A 19,881-nucleotide genomic window follows, 5' to 3' on the forward strand; every position below is an offset into this window, starting at 1 on the left:
ATAAGTGTTCAAAAGAATTTCATGCATGGTCTTCTTCTCACATTAGGGGAATTGTGGAATCTGGACTCCCTTTGAATCCATATTCTGTTCAGCACCAGAAACAGGCATTATTTTGCTTGTCTTGTTGCCTCTCTTTATATCCCACTATGCTTCTGGCACAGTGGAAGAACTCAAAAATGTAAGAATACCTTACACTTCTGCCTATCAGATTTGAATATTCACCAAATGCAGTGGTCCATTGACATTCATCAGCTGTGGAAGCCTGCATCAGTTTCTCAGTACCAACTGGAATCCTAAATTTTGCAAGCCGTTGCCTTATTCAGTAAACCTGTCTCTGGTCTATATTGCAGATGAGGAATCACAAGACTGAACAGTCCTCTAATGCAAAAAATATCACCTCATGCTAAAAGCTTGAGTGCAGGACGAAGGGTAGCTACAAGCCTTCTCCATGACATCTAACTTTCAGTTACAGGAATTTATTTATTCATGTGGAAGAAGAACTTTTCTTCTATGAAACCCTGTTCAAATTGAAATGGTATGTTCTGGGCAGAGGTTTACCATCTAAATGAGAACTAGGCATATTTACCAGCCCAGGGTAGCCTGTTGGGTCTTCAACAGTGGAAAGGGCCTTTGTCAGAGGAAAGCACTAAGGTGAATTTAATCAGTACCTGTTGAGGGATATTATTGTTGCCCTTAATCTCTGTTTCATAGCCCCAGGGAAACACTCCTAACAATACTGTGGACTTTGTTCCCTTTTCCCTTGCTTCAGAATAATTTGTCTCCTGGAAAAGAGTTCTAGGATTTCCAGGTCCTTCTCCACTACATTGAATTTAGCATCCTAAGAATATCAACTTTTTCAAAAAGTAAGCCCACAGTGAGTGCTAGGGATTTTGGATCCTTTCCTCCAGCATTGAACTCTGCCATTTTTAAGGCTGTTGTTTCCCATGACTACGCGGAAGGGGCTATCTGCAAATTTCTGATCTATCAGTTCAGCACTATAGTTCCAGGCCAAGAAAAATCCCAGGCGTCTTATCCAGGAGCCTAACAGTGCAATCCTAAGCAGAGTTACACCATGATATGTACATTAAAATGAGGAGGAGGCTTAGGAGGATGTCACTCTGTTTAGAATTGCACTGCACCTTTTCATAGAAGTTTGGTTTGTTTTTCCTGCCATGGGCATCACTAATCTAGGGACATGGGAAAGGTTCCTAACCAAGCGGGATACCGTTTTCTTGGTTTTGATAACAAAACCCGGTGGGGTAGGTTGCCTGGTCATTCCTAATAATGGGCTGTTTTTGCTTTATGATCTGGACTTCCTGGGATGTGGAGGGAAGAGAATCAGCACAATAGCGGCACCTCCGTTCATGATGAGCACTACAGTTTGGAGAACCTGTTCCCTTCTGAACTCTTTCAAAACTAGCATTCTGTTGTATTCTCACTTTTGTTCCTGCAGCTACAGAACTGGCTGGAGGCCGAGAATAAGATGTGTGGAAGAGAATAACTTGAAAAGTTCGGATTTCTGATTGCTTCATGCAGAAGTAAAGTTTTATTAGAGATGCAAGCACAGTAAAGATTAGATGGAGCATGGAGAACTGAAAAGACAGATAACACCAGAGGCAAGAAGGAGGATTCGTCTGCATATCCTTCCAAAAATATTTCTCAAAATTGATCTACAGAGTTAAGATTTTTAAAAATTATTTTTGTTTGCTCCTTAGACTGTTTCACATCATGTGAATTAAGCTGGTCTAGTTTCCTTTCACAAATGTTGGGAGAGCATGTATGTGGGATTTTCCCCTTTAAACATATAATAATAAATAATAATAACATTCAATTTATATACCGCCCTTCAGGACAACTTGATGCCCCCTCAGAGCGGTTTACAAAGTATGCCATTATTATCCCCATTATCACCATTATTATGGTAACAGACCAATCTGTGAACTGGGGGGAAAGCGTTTCTTCTTGCTGTCTGTGTAATGGAAGATCTTAGATCAGCAGTAGTTTTACTTGACAGGATTTATTGGAAAAGGTGTCTGTGGAGACTTAGTGCTTTCGTGAGTGACCTGTTGAGAGAGAGAAGAAAATAATTCTGCATTAATAGCATTTCTGTAAAATTGTTGTTGCTGCTTTCATGGGATGTCGAAGTCAAAGATATTGATTTCAGATCCTAGTGGGAGAGAGGAGGGGAGTATATTGGGGGGGGGGGAATTATAACATTGAAACTGTTACATTCCTTGATGCTTTAAAAAAATAGCCAATAAATCATTTGAATGGCAAAAAGAACCCTCACACACACACATTTGAAACAGAGATCATAGGATAGTTGCGCCAATCCACAGCAAAATCCCCAAACGAAAGGAGTATAATTCTTTCAATTAGGACCAACTAAAATATTACAAACAGTGTGCAAACTTTCAGGTTCTCTAAAACATTTCATCAAAGTGCATTTTTTAAGAAAAAAAGAATTGGGAAGGGAAAAGAAAGATGCTTCAGGCCAACTTATAGCAGCTGACTTCTTTGGCAATTCATCATACTGGCTTCTATATAAACCTATATAGGTTTCACCTGATACCTCAAGCGATTTTGTCACCTTAGGCTTGTCATTAACAGGTCATTTAGGCAAGTAGAAATTACCCAAGAGAAGGAGGGAAGAGTGTGGAGATGGATGATTCTGTGTTGCTCTGAATGTTGCATATTCACCAATACAAAATGATGTACAGCAGGAACACAGTGGAAGAGCACATTGCATGTCGGGACTCGGGATGCAATAAGAACCTGAAACCTTACCGGACTTCATGGTCCTAATGGCCTCCCCCACTTCTTCCATTGTTATTCCTCTTTCCAATATTCTGTCCCCTTCTAGGGGCAAAGCTTGAAACTCACCTACTTCTATAAAATAAGCCATAAAAATGAGAGTTCAGTGAAAAAAAACGTGTATCATTCCCCCATCCCATGCTTACATGGAATTCCCGTTGAAGGTAGGGCTGTACATGTAGGTTGTGGAGTTCCTGTTGAATCTTGGCCTGGAAGAAGCTGGTGGGCAGCCCATTCCTAATTGATTTGGGTTAATTCTACAGCCCATATGTTTGTCTCAATACCTGCACACAGCTGCTCATGAAGCACTTTGCTGTATATTTTCCAGAGCAAAGTGAAGATGTTTAAATGCTACATTTCATTCAAAAATTGCCTTCCCACTATCGCCAAGGCTGACAGATCATTGGGTTGGTGGAAGGCCACACCTCACAATGCTACTCAAGGCGGAGTTACGCCCTTCTAAGCCCATTGACTTCAATGCATTGTCAGTCAGCAAAATTGGAGGGGGTATAATTTACAATGCAATCCTATTCAGAGTTACTCCAATCTAACCCCATTGATTTCAATATTTAGACTGGAGTAACTGCCTACATAGGATTGTACTGTTAGAAGTTGGCAGATTTTAAGTGGTATTGTATTTTTACTCTCTTGGCAAGCAAGCAAGCAAGCAAACAGCTCTCAAAGCCATTTAAAATCCATAAATAATAATTAAAATAGAATGTTAGCCAGGTTTTGGTCCAGGCATGATGGATGAGTGCCTGACTGCCACCTTATTCTTTCCTCACTGATGCTATTTGGTTGTTGAGAGCATGGCAGCTGGCAGCCAGGACTTGATCCAGGTATGATGCTAAGATGCTATAAATACAGCTTGTGATGCCACCAGACTGAGAGCTTGAGATCTCTTTCCAGCATTCTCATCTGGAATTACCATAGCATCTTTCCCCACTGAAATAAATGAATCCTTTTGGTTCAAAGAGTGGGAACTATCAAGTTCCTCAGCCTCCACCTGTCACTGATGAGCAAATCCAAAGCATTTTCTCTGATTAAAAAACGTGTCCTAGAAATTTATTATAGCAGCTTGATTTCAAGAGCCCAGAGAATTTGTTCACCCCTATCTTTTGGTCTTTCTTTCCCAAAATCAATATCCGTCTATTTGTACCATCTTACCACCCATGATACTGCAGAGCTTTCTTGTTTGCAAGATTAAATATTATACCCACAATGATTTTACAGGGGAGGTTTTTGAATAGGGTCTACTCCAACAGAATTTGTCCTTGTGGCCTTAACAGGATTGATATATCCTTTCAAGCCCTGCTCGAATGTAGGTTCTTCAAAAATATAATGGATTACTATTTTAAGCCTTTAATTAACCAACCATCCACTTATACTCAAGAAACTCTGGCTCCTTTGCCTAGCGATAAGGAGTCTAAATTTACTTAAGCGATTGCAAAATATGTCTCATTCCTTTTAGCCTTTGCATCCAAAAATAAGGAGTAAGTGCTTTCCACTGCTCAAAATAAGTGAGCTTCTAAGGGAATAAAAGGAAAGGAAAGGATAGAAAGATGCTTACTTGCTAAATGTTGTTTGCAAATGCCATTTTCTAGGCCTCAGTGTTATCAGTTTTGGAGCAGCATGGACTGTATAGCAGCACGGACCAGTGGCATTTCTCCAAATGCTGTTGAAGGTGTGTATTGCATGCAAGGTTCTTTGAGTGGCTGCTTGGAAAAAATGCCATCTTGTCTAAACTACGAGGGCCTACGTGGACATTTAAGGAAGCTTTTGCTGAATTAGCCACTTGCATGTATGGTTTTGTATTGCTTAGAGGCAAAGCTGCATCTTGAAGTCAATGACATGTTTTGAAGACTAGGGGGCAAAACATGGGAACAAGGATGACAGCAACACAGCCAGATGAATCTCACAAGAACAATTATATTTGTTGGTTGCAGGAAAAGAAGGGGTGGGGTGGAAAGTTTTCCATGAAAAATACTTCAAAGTATTTTTCTCTCCACTGGAATAACACTTCTTAGGATTGAACTCTGTGTGTCTCACATTATTCTGTGTCCTCACTGTTCAAATGCCAAAATTGGCATTGGGTACAGATTTCAACAAACCTAAGAATACCAGCATCAGGGGAACAGTAAACCCACAAGGCCATACAGACAGGATTGGAAAGAAATAGATATGCTCGTTGAAATGTGAAAAACTGATGGAAATGGCTAAGCCGTATATCTGGGTGGGCAGGACTCTTTGCCCCTCCAAATGACTAGCAAAACTAGGATCAGTTTAATGTCTGCACATGTGCCTGACTTGTACTACCCAACAAGGTCATGGCCCTCTGCTTTCCTTGGTGCTGAATTTGGAATGCTCTGTGTGTGTACTTAGCTCAAACATAACATACTAAGCCCTGGTACAGATGTACATCATTTGACGAAGGTTGGAGGGGAAGAGCCAACGTGGTGTAGTGGTTGGAATGTGAGACTAGGACCTGGGAGACCCAGATTCAAATCCCCACTCTGCCATGAAAACTTGGTGGGTGAGCCTACCTCACAGAGTTGTTGTTGTGAGGATAAAATGGAAGAGGGAGAACAAAGTTGTAAGTCACTTTGGGTCCCACTGGGGAGAAAAGCAGGGTATAAATATCTAAATAAATAAATAATAGACCAAGATTTATAGGAAAATACTGAAGTTAACAGGAAGCCCAGAATGAAAAAAGAACACTGCTACTATACATAATCCGAGTATTTTCTAGAACATCAAAGGAATATGAAGCCCACCTCCACTTCTAATTAGAATTTTTTAAGTTTCTCTCTTTAACTCCCCAGATGCTTGGCCTAATGAAGAATATCAAATATTCACTTCGAGTTTCCCTTTAGGCAAAACATGACAATAGCAGAAGATTATATGGAAATCTCTTGGAAAATGCCACTAGTTTTATCAAAAACTTCTTTGGCTTCTTTCAAAAGTCTTCAGATATTTTGCCTGTGGAAGAGCCCTCAAATTTAAATTGCCCCTTAGGCCTGTGACAGACTCTAGAATAAATACTGAACAGCTGTCATAAATATCTAACAGAAGACTCAGTGGTTTTTTTTTATTGTTGTTGCATTTATCGGGGTGCTGAATGAACAATTTCACCAAGCAGTTAATATGAGTTTGAAAAACTTGCTTCCAATCACCAGACGTCCACATAATAAAGATTTTAGGTATCACTTCTTTCTATAGGTTAGAAAGAAATAAGAAAAGTATCGGCACAAGGGCTGGGTTCTCCTTACCAAAGCAGCTACCAGATCCAGACTGAGATGGGGTGGGTGAAGGCTGACACGGGGATGGCGAGTGGCTGCGATGCGATGCACATATGCTCTGAGATGAGGGGGATGACTGGCAGGAGCCACCACCTCTTCCTTCTCCTCCTCCAGCTCCTGTCCCTGCCCCTTTTCCTCCAGAACTCCTACCACCTCCACTTCCTCCAGAACCTCCTCCATGTGGTATGCAGGATCTTTAACACATGAGAGAGAGAAACCAGGTATGTCACTTGAGTTGAAACAGAGAGAGAAGGGGGGAAACACACTATGCTATGAAAGAAACCAAACATCTGTGTACAGCCTCATACTCAACCCTAATTCAATCATTGTGGATGGAAAAATTTAAGCCTACCACTGATATTAATTTGGGAAGACTGGGCACTCTCTGAAACGGCATTGTGGGTAATTTTGGAGGCTTGCCTCTCAAAAGCTTATACCCTGGAAACTCTTTGTTGGTCTTTAAGGTGCTACTTGACTCAAACTTGCTCATTGACTGTAGACCAACACAGCTACCCACTTGAAACTGCCTTGAAGGTAAGTTTTTCAGAAGGTGGGCTGAGAGGTGTGGATGATACCCAGCTCTGTCTCATGTTCTGGCAGATCCCAGGGTGGATGTAGAAACCTTGTGCCAGATGCTAGAAGCCGTTTTGAGGTGAGTGAGGGTGGATACAATGAAACTTGATCTCAGTAAGATGGTAGTGGGAAGGACTGACTCGGGACTTAAGGTGTCTCCTGTTCTTGATGGGCTTGCACTCTCCCTAAAGGAGCAGGTTTGTAGCTTGGGAGTGCTCCTGGACCTGGGCTTATTGTTGGACAAGCAGGTAGCAGCAATGGCCAGGAGTGCCCTCCACCAGCTTCGGCTGTTGAGCCGGCTGCAGCTTTTCCCGGATAAGATCTTGCCACTGTGGTGCATGCCCTGGTAACATCTAGATTAGATTACTGCAGTGTGCTTTAAGTGGGGCTGCCCTTGAACAGAATCTGGAAACTATAATTGGTACAGAATGCTGCAGCAAGAATGCTGACTGGAGTGGGTTGTAGGGACGATATCACTCCAGTCTTGTTCCATTGACACTAGCTCCCAGTTTGTTTTCAGGCCTAATTCAAAGTGGTGGTATTGACTTTTAAAGCCTTATATAGTTTGGGACCAGCACACCTTAAGAATCATCTACTCCCATATGAACCTGCCCAACTACTGTGGTCATAGTTGCTGGCCCTGTTTCAGGTGATCCCATCATCTGAAGTTAGATGGGTGCCAACCTGGAAAAGGGCCATCTTGTTCAGGGTACCAAAACTATGGAACTCCTTTCCCAAGGAGTTTTATGTATACCCCTCTGCCATTGTCTTCTTCCAGAGGGTAAAGACTTTTGTTTTATTTAGTGCTCTCTTAGTGATCTCTTCTTATTTAAGTTTTAACAACTGCCATATATACCTGTATCACCCAGGCTAGCCTGATCTCATCAGCTCTTGAAAATTAAGTAAGGTTGACTCTGCTTAGTAACTGTATGGAAGACCACCAGGGTTACTACACAAAGGCAGGCCATGGCAACCCCACTCTGAATATCATTTGTCTTGCAAACCCCATCGGGTTGATGTAAGTTGGCTGCAACTTGACAGCACTTTCCACCACCATTGTTTTTAAAGTTGATTTTTGACATCTTTTAACTGTTCAGCACCTTTAGGGTCTAATTGCATAGATCGCAAGGAAAAAATTAACTAAATAAAATCTAAGATAAATAGATTCAAAGGACCTCAGAAAGAAATGGGATAACAATTGTTTGAGATATCCTGCCAGATCAAGATAGAGAATGGATGGAAATCACTTGGCTAGAAGGCTGGGGAAGTAATAACCTAGCAAACCCATTTATTGAGGTTGTCCATTTCCAGTTGGGTTTGCCTCTGAATGCAAGTGTAATGCAATGAACAATGAACATGCCAGATTTGGGCCATAGGCCTTAGCTCCAGCACCTCTGACTTCAATGTTTCATATGATTGTTGTGATTCATGAAAGTGAATCAAAGGCTCATAAAGAAATGGCAAAGTTTGGGAAAGGGAGATATTCTCCTAAAGCAGATTCTCAAGAACCATGTTTTCACACACTTTGAAGTTATCAATGAGCATGTTCTTTATTTTACTTGAACGAGGGACAGCTGCATAACATCGACTTACGCAAGGTGCTTCCCCTCCTCAAGCAACTGGTGGTATTGACAGATCTCCTGCTCCAGACGGGTCTTAATGCCAAGAAGCGTCTGATACTCCTGGTTCTGTTGCTGAATCTCACACTTGATTCCTGCCAGCTCTGCTTCCACTGGATCAATCTGGCCCACAATCTGTTGCAACTGCATGTTGTAGCGGCTTTCCATGTCACTCAAGTTGTTTTGCAGAGACTGGAGCTGAAAGGGAGAAATAAATGAAAAGCTTTTAAGGAGGGCAGGTGACAAGCGTAGATATAGACCTGAAGTGGTAAGCCCGTTTCTGCTTTTCATCGTGACAGGCAGAGCCCCAGCATAGTTCATTTACAAAGATAATTATATGTAGGGTGGGGGAAGTTCTAGTCTAGCCTTCTCCTTAGCATGCCAGTTTTCTTCTGCCACAAGATTATGGCCGTTTCCACACACGTTGAATAATGCACTTTCAATGCACTTTAGTTATCCTTTAGAAGTGGATTTTTTGTTCCACACATGGAAAAGCAGTTACAAATGTTCACTAAAGCGTATTGAAAGTGGATTATCCAATGTGTGTGGAAGCAGCCTATATGCGGAAGAGGTATATTCCATTGTGCTAACCCCACTGCCAATGTGAAGTGACACAGCCCAGACACAAGTTTGCAGCCTTAGTAGTGTTTGTTTGGTAAGAACTGGACCTTAGAGTCATCAGTCACTAGCCACAAATATATCTAAGATGCAAATTAACAAACATGTAATTCAAAGGACAGTACAGCTGGAGCAAGCAAGGTTAAGGTTTTATGGTTTGTTGTTATGCTGTGGCTTTGTTACTTTATTGTAATTTTTTTATAATGAGCCACTGGCTCAGTCTCTGAAGTGGTGGTATAGAAATTTTCTAAACAAATCATAAATAGCATCCAATTAGATAAGCCACGAGAAGCAAGATGTTGGCTGCAACATCTGGGCTGCCAGATGTTGGGATCCAGCTCCCTGCCCTGGATGGGACACCACTGGCAACTTTGCCAGTGGTAAAGAGTCTGGGTGTGCTCCTGGATGCCTCCCTATCGATGGAGGCCCAGGTCACGGCGGTTGCCAAGTCTGCATTTTTCCATCTTCGTCAGATCAGGCAACTTGCCCCCTACCTGACGCCCCAGGACCTGGCTACAGTGATCCATGCAACGGTCACCTCCAGGCTAGATTACTGTAACTCACTCTACGCTGGGCTACCCCTGGGCCTGATCCGGAAACTACAACTGGTCCAGAATGCGGCGGCACGGGTCCTGACTGGTATACCTTACCAGTCACACATCACACCTGTCCTGCGCCAGCTGCACTGGCTTCCAGTTGAATTCCGAATCAGGTTCAAAGTGTTGGTTCTTACCTTTAAAGCCCTGAGTGGGTTGGGACCGGCATATCTTTGGGACCGCCTCTCCCTGTACGTTCCCCGGAGATCGCTCCGATCAGCGAATAAATATTTACTTGTGGTCCCCGGCCCTAAGGAAGCCCGCCTCGCTTCAACCAGGGCCAGGGCTTTTTCAGTCCTGGCCCCAGCCTGGTGGAACGCTCTGTCAATGGAAACCCGGGCCCAGCGGGACATATTATCGTTCCGCCGGGCCTGTAAGACAGAGCTGTTCCGCCAGGCGTTTGGTGATTGAAGGGGGCGGTGCCATGTCGGCCTTCCACCTTTGGGGTGGGGAAGGTTCTCCCCACCACTGCACCTTGTTAATTTGTTTTATTATTTGTATATTGATTTTAGTTTTGTTTTTATCAATTTTAACTGTTCACCGCCCAGAGCCCCTGGGATGGGCGGTATATAAATTGAATAAATAAATAAATAAATAAATAAGATATGGGGGTAGAAGGTGTTAATCTGGCCCTTTATCATCTTAGAAGGTAAGATCAGCTTGTCAGTAGGAAAACAAATACTCTCCTATAGGCACCAAAATTTCTTGAATGTCATATTATCCCAAATTCTTGCAATCTGCCTTATATGTCTCTAATTCTTCTCTCAACACCCACCCCTACCCCTACAGTACAAAAGACACTCCAATCAACAACTTCCCTCTGGGCCCACAAGATGGATGGAGGATGAAGATGCCTCCCAACAAGCAGCAACAGAACTATTTTGGCTTAGTCTACAGAAGCTATACCTGAAGTCACTGCAGGCATTGCCTGGCTTGACTTATCTGGCAACTCCTCGTCCCATCTTTCCCATTTCACCCAGCCAGAGAGGAAAGCTATAACTCCGGTTTCTGTGGGGCACCTTGTGTGGGGCACGCCATACCTGAATGATCCCATTGTCCACATGTATTGAGGACAAACTCAGACCCTTCTATGTCAATACGGGGATAGTGGGCTGCATTCACCGCCATGCCACAAGCAGAGTGAGGAAATCCACGCCCCTATTCTGCTTCGAGCATGGTAGCACACTCAGAATAGAAATCAGTTCTCAGTGCATGCAGGGCTTTTTTTCAGCTGGAACGCGGTGGAACGGAGTTCTGGAACCTCTTGAAAATGGTCACATGGCTGGTGGCCCCGCCCCCTGATCTCCAGACAGAGGGAAGTTTAGATTGCCCTCCATGCTGCCGAGTGGCTCAGAGAGCAATCTAAACTCCCCTCTGTCTGGAGATCAGGGGGCAGGGCCACCAGCCATGTGACCATTTTCTCCAAGGGCAACCCACTGAGTTCCACCACCTCTTTCCCCAGAAAAAAAGCCCTGAGTGCATGACTTTACTTATTGGAACAGGGCACCATTGAAGACTACTATATAGAATCAAGAGGATACCAGATCCAGAGTTGTCACTCACCATGCTGAGGTGAGACTGCAGTTCGATCTCCAGGGTTTGATATTCCCGTCTGAGTTCCCCAAGTTCCTTCTGGCTGCAGTCAATTTCCTGGCAGCTTGAATTCACTTGCTGCCGAACCTCCTCCATCTGGAAGATGCAAACAGAGACCCACCATCAGGACCTTGCACACGTGCATAGGTTCCTCAACAAAGTCATCCCCAATTGCTATCAGCCTTATCATAACACATTGTGCAAAATGGGGAAATGACACCCTGGGTAACTCTACATGGTTGTTATTATATCCCAGTTGCCAGTGCTGGTGTTTTGAATAATTGTATACTTTTCACAAACATTAAATACCATTCATTTTTTTAAAAATCTAGACAAGATATTTTGGAACATTAGGAGGGGTTGTATTATATAACTGCAAGTGTTATGGACTGTGTTGATAATGTTTCTATAATATTTTAAGCATGTGTAATACTTGGCAAGTCTTATCCCACATCTCAAATCCAGCATCAGCTTTCATCTGGAAAATGGTTCGGAGCCTGCAGTTCAGCAATAGTAAGAGAAGATCTGCAGTTTCTCCTGACGTTGCTGTCTCTATTATACTACAAACTTGTTTTGGTTTTATTTGGGGAATGTAGTTTGGTGTGAATATTAATGATTTTCAGTTAGTAACCTTTAGCTTCTCCTCACCTCCCTTCACAGAACTGTAGTTCTCAAATTTCCCTACAAATGAGCAATGACAATTAAAACATTTTTAAGTGTGTGAACAAAACTTCTAAGTTACGACATCTGTAGCAAAATCCAAAAACAAAAGTCACATAATACCTTTTAATAAGAATGGCCAAACTAACACAAAACATTGTGCAAGCTTCCATCTTTTCTAGAACTTTTAATCAGGCTGGATTTTTTTGGGGGGGGGGGGAGGGAAAAAGACATTTAAGGCCATGAGTTTAGGCTTCTTCTAAGCATCCCATGTAAAAAGTGCTGAGAAGTGCCATCAAGTCATAGCTGCGGTTTTCAAGGCAAGAGTAACAGAGTGGTTTGCCATTGCCTGCCTCTGCAACCCTGGTTTTTGCTGGAGGTCTCCCATCCATTTACTAACCAGCAATGACTTTGCTTAGCTTCTGAGATTTGATGAGATCAGGCTTGCCTGGGCTATCCAGGTCAGGGTCCAGTGTAAATAAGTCCTGCTCATTATCCACTCCCCACCCCTTATCTGCTGTCAATCAAAAGAGAACCCACAGATAGTTAGATCCACATTAGCAATCAGATATCTTTCCCTCTTCTCACACTGGGCAGACAGCCAGTAGATTCTCCCCCCCCCCCCCCCCACATACACACACAAACAGGCTTTCACACTAACTAAGCTCTTCTGAGAGTAACTCACCTTGGTTTCATACCATCCTTCAACTTCCCTCCGGTTATCCTCAATGATCTGTTCATATTCACACCTCATCTCATCCAGTTGCTTTTTTAGATCTGGGCCAGAACTTGAATTTACCTCCACAGTAACATCCCCAGCAGACTGGGATTGTGCACTTTTCTTTATCTGTAGGCCCAAAGAACACCAACTATGAACCACTTCTTTAGCCAATGGAGACACACAGGGCATACTTCCTTACTATCAAGAAATCTGCAATGGGAGCATCCTTTGGCATGGGGGCTGACTGACCTCCAGGTTCACTGGCCTGACCCAAGAATTGTTGCTGCACGGGCTTCAAGGTGTATTGATAGTGAAGAGGGAAGGCGGACTGATCAGATGCTTTGTACCATGATGTAGTTGCCCAAGCAATTCAAGGAGTTTCTTGACTCTTACTTTAGTAGCAGGTTACCCACATTCACAAAAAAGGAGGTTGGCTGACCATATTTAAGACCAGCTGCCCAGCATTAGGAAACTGCTTGTGAAAGATCTGCTACTAAGGTAAGAGGCAGTAGCAGGTAAACCACATTCACCAAAAGGAGGTTGGCTGGCCGGTCATATTTGCTTTTGAAGATCAGCTATGTTAGTTAATAAAGTTGCAGCCCTTACTTTAATTAATCTATTGTGTCTTCAAACCATGATTTCGGAGCAGCTACAGCAACTCCCAGATTGTTTCTGGATACAATCAAAACTGCAAGTGTTAACCTATAAAGCCCTAAATAAAATATAAAATCTATAAAGCTCTACCTAAAGCCCTAAAGCAAGTTAAGGCAGCCACAAAACTGCTTTCTACAACCTCACTGTAGTCTGGAAGATGGCTTCTTACCTCAACATGGCCGACCCGACCACCTGGATCCATGCTATGGTAACATCAAGACTTGACTATTGTAATGCACTATACATTGGTCTCCCATCTAATTTATTTATTTATTTAATTTTATACCCTGCCCTCCCCACAAATGGGCTCAGGGCGGCTAGGATACTCCAATTCGTACAAAACACTGCGGCTTGACTGTTATCAGAAATGAGCAGGAGCATGAACATCACTCCCATCCTGCAGTTACTTCATTGGCTACCTATCAGTTACTGTGCTCAGTTCAAGGTATTGGTTATCACTTACAAACCTTTTCATAGCCTTGGCCCAGCATACCTACGGGACTGCCTCCCTCCCAATGTTCCTCCATGGCACTTTCACTCATCTGAACAGGGTCACTTACAGGTGCCACCCTGCACGTGAATGAAATCAATAGCAGCCCATACACAGGCTTTTTCTGTGGTGGCCCCTACCCTGTGGAATGGCCTGCATAAGGAGGTCAGGGGAGCCTCCACTCTCCTGGCTTTCCACAAACAATGCAAAACTGAATGATTCAAAAAGGCTTTTTACTCAGATAGGAGGTGGTTAAGTGGTTTGACTACGAATCAGCACTCTACTGGTTCGAATCCCACTACTGCCATGAGCTCAGTAGGTGGTCTTGGGTAAGCCACTGCTCTCAGCCCCAGCTCCCCAGCTGTATTGTGGGGATAATAATAACACTAACTTGTTCACCGCTCTGGGTGAGGCACCAATCTGTCTAGAAGAGTGGTATATAAGTGCAGTTTTTATTATTATTATTATTATTATTATTATTATTATTATTATTATTATTATTATTATTATTATTATGTTATTTTACCTATACTAGTATTTTAAGTACTTTGTTATTTTATTGTGATTGCCTTGCCACTTTGGATAGGTTTACGTAAACACAGTAATATTGCTTTTATAAGTAAGTTGGATACAGCTATGCGTACAGATTTCCCCATCCCCATGTCCATGCACCCATCCCATGGAATTGCTCTGAAATAATATTAACCTGATATTAATATTCTAAAACATCATCTAGCTTGCATCAAGACCCAAACTAACTGGGTTCTGGAGAACATGGGAGAGCCAGTGTGATGTCATGTTTAGAGTGTTGGATTAGCGTTTGAGTCCCCATTCTGCCACAGAAGCTCTCTGGATGACCCAGGGTCAACACTCTCTCAGCTGAACCTACCTCACAGGATCATTGTTGTATGGATAAAATGGAGGAGAGGAGGCTGCAAGCCACTTTGAATCTCCACTGAAAAGAACAGTGGGGTATAAATAGCTAAATATAAATACTATGTCCTTTCTTCCTATATCTAGTGAACAAATAAATAGTTGCTCGGTTGTGGAATTCATATTGAAAAAGCCCTGTGCAGAGAGAAAGATGCATATATTCATAGATCCTACTGTAATACAACATATTTATTTTAAAACCTACAAATTTTATTCCAGGTAGGGGTATATGGGAAGATCCTACCTCATCATGGTTCTTCTTGAGATGAATCAGTTCATCCTGCAGAGACTCAAATTGCATTTCCAGGTCAGACTTATCCAAAGTCAGCTTATCCAAAAGTGGACGTAATCCATTAAGATCAGCCTCCACACTCTGACGCAGGCCACATTCAGTCTCGTATCTAATATGCAAGCAGAGCAGACAAGCTACTTAGTCTCAAAGCCTATAACTGTGCAATTTAAAATTGTGTGTGTGTATTTGCAAAAAAAAATTCTTTGGCTACCACCATTATTTTTTATCTGATTTTGATTATCGTACTTTTTTTTCAAATCTCTTTTAATACCTTTCTTTCTCTTTCAGAATACTATGGTGATTGCCTTCCAGTTTCCTTTGGATACATCAATGGTCCTCAGTTATCATGGCATCTGTGGGTACTATTGTGCTCACTTGATTATTCCCTGAAGCAAAGAGTAATCCTGGCTTTCTTCCACTTCACTGGAAAAGCCCTGGAAACATCACCTTTGCGTCTACAGGGATCACCCATTCAGAAACTGCAGCTTCCATGTGAGGAAGATGCTTAGCTTGACACCTCTTGCAATTTTGTGCAACCTCCCTTTTTTGTGATTAGGCCCTTCATGGCAGCCATTTTGTGACTGGTCCCATACTCTTTATCGGCCATTTTGTTGTGGAGCCCACTGCCTGTTCTCAAAATTCTAAAAGAACGAATAGGTTCAACAAGTATGGGGCACCTTGGGTACATTAGAAGGTTTTTTTCCCTATTTGCCAACATCGGACTTTCCGCAAAGTAATTTTGCTGAACTATAAATGAATAGATTTGCAAAGAAGGCAACTCCCATCTAACCTTCATGCATAGATCTTATTTTGAGTGGACCTCCCTCCCAAATAACAAGAGTGGAAACAAATAATGTCTATCACTTCAGTTCTTATTTAATTGGCTAAAGTCTTCCAAACCATCCCTTAACTGGTAACTGTTGAGATGTGGTTGGGAGGGTGGGGATGGCCACAATAGAAGACCGTAGGTATCTTCAAGGACCTACGGATGCCAGAAAGTGTGACGCTGTTGCTCCTTCTGATTTTACTAAAGTTTTGCCATTCTTCTACCGCCTTTCAGTCAGTTCTCCCTGCCCATTTTAGACATATAAAATTCAGGAGTAATAAGAATGTGGTGAATAACTGAAAAGAGGATGGATTTACTTCATCTTAAAGTCATCAATTGCCATCTTCGTGTTATCCATGTCCAACATGACCTTGTTCGTCGCCATTGCCTCATAAATCAACTACAAGAGGGAAAAGAGTGCAGATTATTACTAATGTTCCAGGATATTGTTTTCCGACTGGTACAAAGTGCAGAAATGCCCACCCCAAAATCATTTTCTCTTTGAAGCATGGATCAAAAGCTGACATTCCAGTGACTCCACAGGAAGTATTTAGGTTGGCTGGGTAGACTATGACTTGGATCCAAAATAGAGTTTACACGGGCACAAGAATTTCTGCCTGGGGAGTGTGACTTTCATCCCTCCCTGAGAAATGCAGGAGGTTTCAGAGTGCCACAGGATGAATGTCCTTGCACCTGTGGAAATGCTTTGGGCCACACCAAAAATCTATAGATCTGTGCAAAGCTCTTCCAAACAAAAAGATCTGCAATGCCATGATGCACATTTAGATCTTGCCTCTGCTACAATATCATTCAGTGCCTATATAAATATCATGAACAACAAAAGCATAAGCGTTATCAGTAACAACAAGTCATAACAAATAAGCCAGGAGCATTAAAAAGCATAGAACAGGGAATCCATTCCTTTTGACCGATTCTGCCTTCCATCTGTAAAATGGGGAAATAATAGTAGTGGCTTACTTTACATGACTGTGTTAAAGACTTCAGTACTGCAATGTATGTGAAAGAGATCCTTTGAACACTCAAAATGCTGCAGAACTAGAAAATAATGTAAACTCCGAGAAACCTTCAGGTTTTAAATTAGAAAAAAATGTTAATACAATACCCTGGCCTGGATAGCCTAGGCAAGCCCAAGCTCATCAGAGCTTGGAAGCTAAGCAGGGTTGGCCTTGGTTAGTAATTGGATGGGAGGCCTCCAAAGAAAACCAGGGCTGCTATGCAGAGACAGGCAGTGGCATACCACCTATGTTAATCTCTTTCTATGAAAACTCCACTAGGATTGCCATAGGCCAGCTATGATTTGACAGCATTCTCCACTACCACAACGTCAGTATAGCATACGGTATAGTAATATGTGATAATAATAAGAGAACAGCATCTGTACAGTAAGAATGCAGAGTATTAGGGTCAAGCTTAACAGTACTTTGTAGATATTCTGACTTTTTACAAAAGTTGACTAAACACAAAAGGGAGGTCTCCAATGAAATTGCAAAATATGAGCAGTCACCTGGGACTGCAAGGAGGCCAGATACACTACACGGTGTGCAATAAATTCCTTACAAACAATAATTTCCTTTATGAGCAACCGAATATTCAAAAGCCAAATTCACATGTATCATTACACCAAAGTTATATCTTTATATACAAATTTTTCTATTTATATCCAAGAGCCCGTGTTAACTCAAAGCCCAAAGAGGTCCAAAGTACAGTTCGTGCTGTCCATGCTTTATTCTTTTTCCATTTCAGGAGAGTGTACGCAGAGCGCTGTGTCCACAGTCATCAGATGCTCCCGTCGGTTGGCAACAAGCCTGCTAGCATGTGTTAATGCTCGTTTCGAGAACTCTTGTTCGCTGCCACATTAATTTAATTCTTCCATAAAGTCAAACATATTCTTACAGCATAGTAGCTCAATTTCGTACAGCGTAAGATGGCCAACCGACGGGAGCATCTGATGACTCTGGACACAGCGCTCTGCGTACACTCTCCTGAAATGGAAAAAGAATAAAGTATTGACAGCACGAACTATACTTTGGACCTCTTTGGGCTTTGAGTTAACACGGGCTCTTGGATATAAACAGAAAAAATTGTGTATAAAGATATAACTTTGGTGTAATGATACATGTGAATTTGGCTTTTGAATATTCGGTTGCTCATAAAGGAAATTATTGTTTGTAAGGAATTTATTGCACACCGTGTAGTGTATCTGGCCTCCTTGCAGTCCCAGGTGACTGCTCATATTTTGCAATTTTTACAAAAGTTAACAGTAGCCATAGGCTGAGTCACAAATTGAGTCTGGGCCAGGACACGCATCCAGATGCTATATTTTACAACAAAATTAAAGTAGTTCCTAATTTAAAATGCCCTGGATATCATGTGGTTTCATTTGCATTCAGTGACAAAAAAAGTTGTTGCCACTGACAGCTTGCAATTTGCATATAAAATTTGAGGACCTCCAAGGGTTCCATAACCCAGTATGACAAGAACAGTTCATTCAAATTCAGTAAAAATGAGAGATCATGAATTTGTGAGTCCAATTCACAAGATATGCTCACATCTTTAAAGGGGGTACTTTCTTAGAACTAAAACAAGTATTGAGAGACGATGTCCTACCTCATCAATGAGCTTGTCAATCTCACTGTAATAACAGCTGTAGTCCTTCGGTGAAGTACTCTGGCCATGCTTCTGGTACCACTCTTTGATTAAGTGCTCAAACTGATTGTTTTCTGCTTCCAAGCTTCGAACCTTGTCCATATAACAAGCCAAGCGGTCATTGAGGTTCTGCATGGTAACCTTCTCATTGCCAGAGAGCAATCCAGCATCCTCACCACCAAAACCACCTCCTCCAAAGCCACCACCAAAGCTACCACCACTAAATCCTCCAGATATATTGTGGCATATCCCCCCTCCAGAATTACATCTGGCTATTCCTCCTCCATAACTTCCACTGGAAAACCCTTGGCTACTGCCCACAGAGGAGGTGCACCTCCTAGAGGAGACCGAAGAGGACCTTCCTCCACCGCTGCTACCAGTACAAAGTCTTCCACCACTGCTCCCACCACCATCTCCGCCACCACCACTGCTGCTAGAACACTTAGTTCTCTTCTTGAAGCTGTAGCTGGTGCTCATGGCAATGGCTACTTGAGGATTCTCTCTAAACAGCAAAAAAATTGGAGCAAGGAAGATGATGGGATCACATCTCCACTTCCTTCACTCCAGGGATCTTTATTTATACCTTTGCACTGGGTGTTTCTCCATAGTATGTGGGTTTACCCAGATTCATTTAGCAACAACTTGCTAAAGGAAATTATTATTATTATTTTTAACTATCCCAGGCCACCAAACTCACTGCTGTTTTGTCTGGAGCCGTCTGCATGAGTTTGTTTGTTTGAAAGACCAACCATGTAATTTTCACCTGGGTGGCTTTGTGTTTCAATTTGATCACTTCTGAGATCTAAAGCACAAACACTTAATATCATGCAAGATTGGATGTCTCTCCTTCAGCACTGCAATAAATTTGACATTGCAGCAAGGTTTAATGAATACTGCCGTGCCTAATAATGCTGTGGAGAAATGCAATAGCCTTTTTATTACCCAGATATGTGGTCTTTTCATTACAGTGGCTTCTAAAAAGCCGCTTAAAACAAAGGGGGCATAAAAATGTACAGGGATATTGGCAGGAGATGATTGTCAAGCAAATATAACAGTGGGTTCTAAAGTGCATTATGAAACTACATTGCCACTTCCTTCCACCTCAGTGAATGATTCCTCAACGAGCATATCAGTGATAAGGTTGCCTTTGAAAACCTCTCAGAAGCTTCAGCTGGTACAACATGCAGCAGTGAGACTCCTGTTTGCGGTTGGCCACTCAGAACATATGACTCCAATGTAGAATCAGCATTACCAATTATGTATTTGCTTCTGGATCCAATACTTGGATGCTTGTTATTACCTTTAAAGCTCTTCATGGCTAGGAGCCCTCATACTTTTAGAAATGCATCTCCCAGTATATTCTCTTATACCAGATATGTTCTTCAGATAGCCTTCTGCTTGTGGTTCCCTTATTTAGGCCTGCTTATAAGGCAACAATTGGGTCAAAGGTGTTTCCTGTTTGTTCTGAAATGACATATACAGATTGGTTGCAGAGGTACATTCACTTGCCAAACTGTTCTATTTCA

General features: G+C 42.3%; 1 protein-coding gene across 1 annotated transcript; it reads right to left on the reverse strand.

Moving 5' to 3' along the window:
- Positions 1-1,532: 1,532 nt before the first annotated feature.
- On the reverse strand, positions 1,533-18,832 carry LOC129338438 (keratin, type I cytoskeletal 13-like). The gene is made up of 8 exons (XM_054992683.1): positions 18,317-18,832; positions 16,006-16,088; positions 14,815-14,971; positions 12,458-12,619; positions 11,083-11,208; positions 8,280-8,503; positions 6,084-6,307; positions 1,533-2,063 (listed from the first exon to the last, which is right to left on the reverse strand). The coding sequence occupies exons 1-8, from the start codon at positions 18,830-18,832 to the stop codon at positions 2,044-2,046; spliced, it is 1,512 nt and encodes a 503-aa protein (XP_054848658.1). The 3' UTR covers positions 1,533-2,043.
- Between the last annotated feature and the right edge of the window lie 1,049 nt (positions 18,833-19,881).

This window comes from Eublepharis macularius, chromosome 12 (genome assembly GCF_028583425.1).
Source record: "Eublepharis macularius isolate TG4126 chromosome 12, MPM_Emac_v1.0, whole genome shotgun sequence".
In the NCBI taxonomy this organism is placed as follows: Eukaryota; Metazoa; Chordata; class Lepidosauria; order Squamata; family Eublepharidae; genus Eublepharis; species Eublepharis macularius.

Bases quoted from the DNA above. Each gene is read 5' to 3' on its own strand.
- LOC129338438 (XM_054992683.1), bottom strand. From the start codon at position 18,832: ATGAGCACCAGCTACAGCTTCAAGAAGAGAACTAAGTGTTCTAGCAGC. The intron at 14,972-16,005 runs GTAAATCCATCC...CTTGCATATTAG, and splicing joins ATTGATGACTTTAAGATGAA to ATACGAGACTGAATGTGGCC. The intron at 12,620-14,814 runs GTAGGATCTTCC...TTGGGCCTACAG, and splicing joins TCAAGAAGAACCATGATGAG to ATAAAGAAAAGTGCACAATC.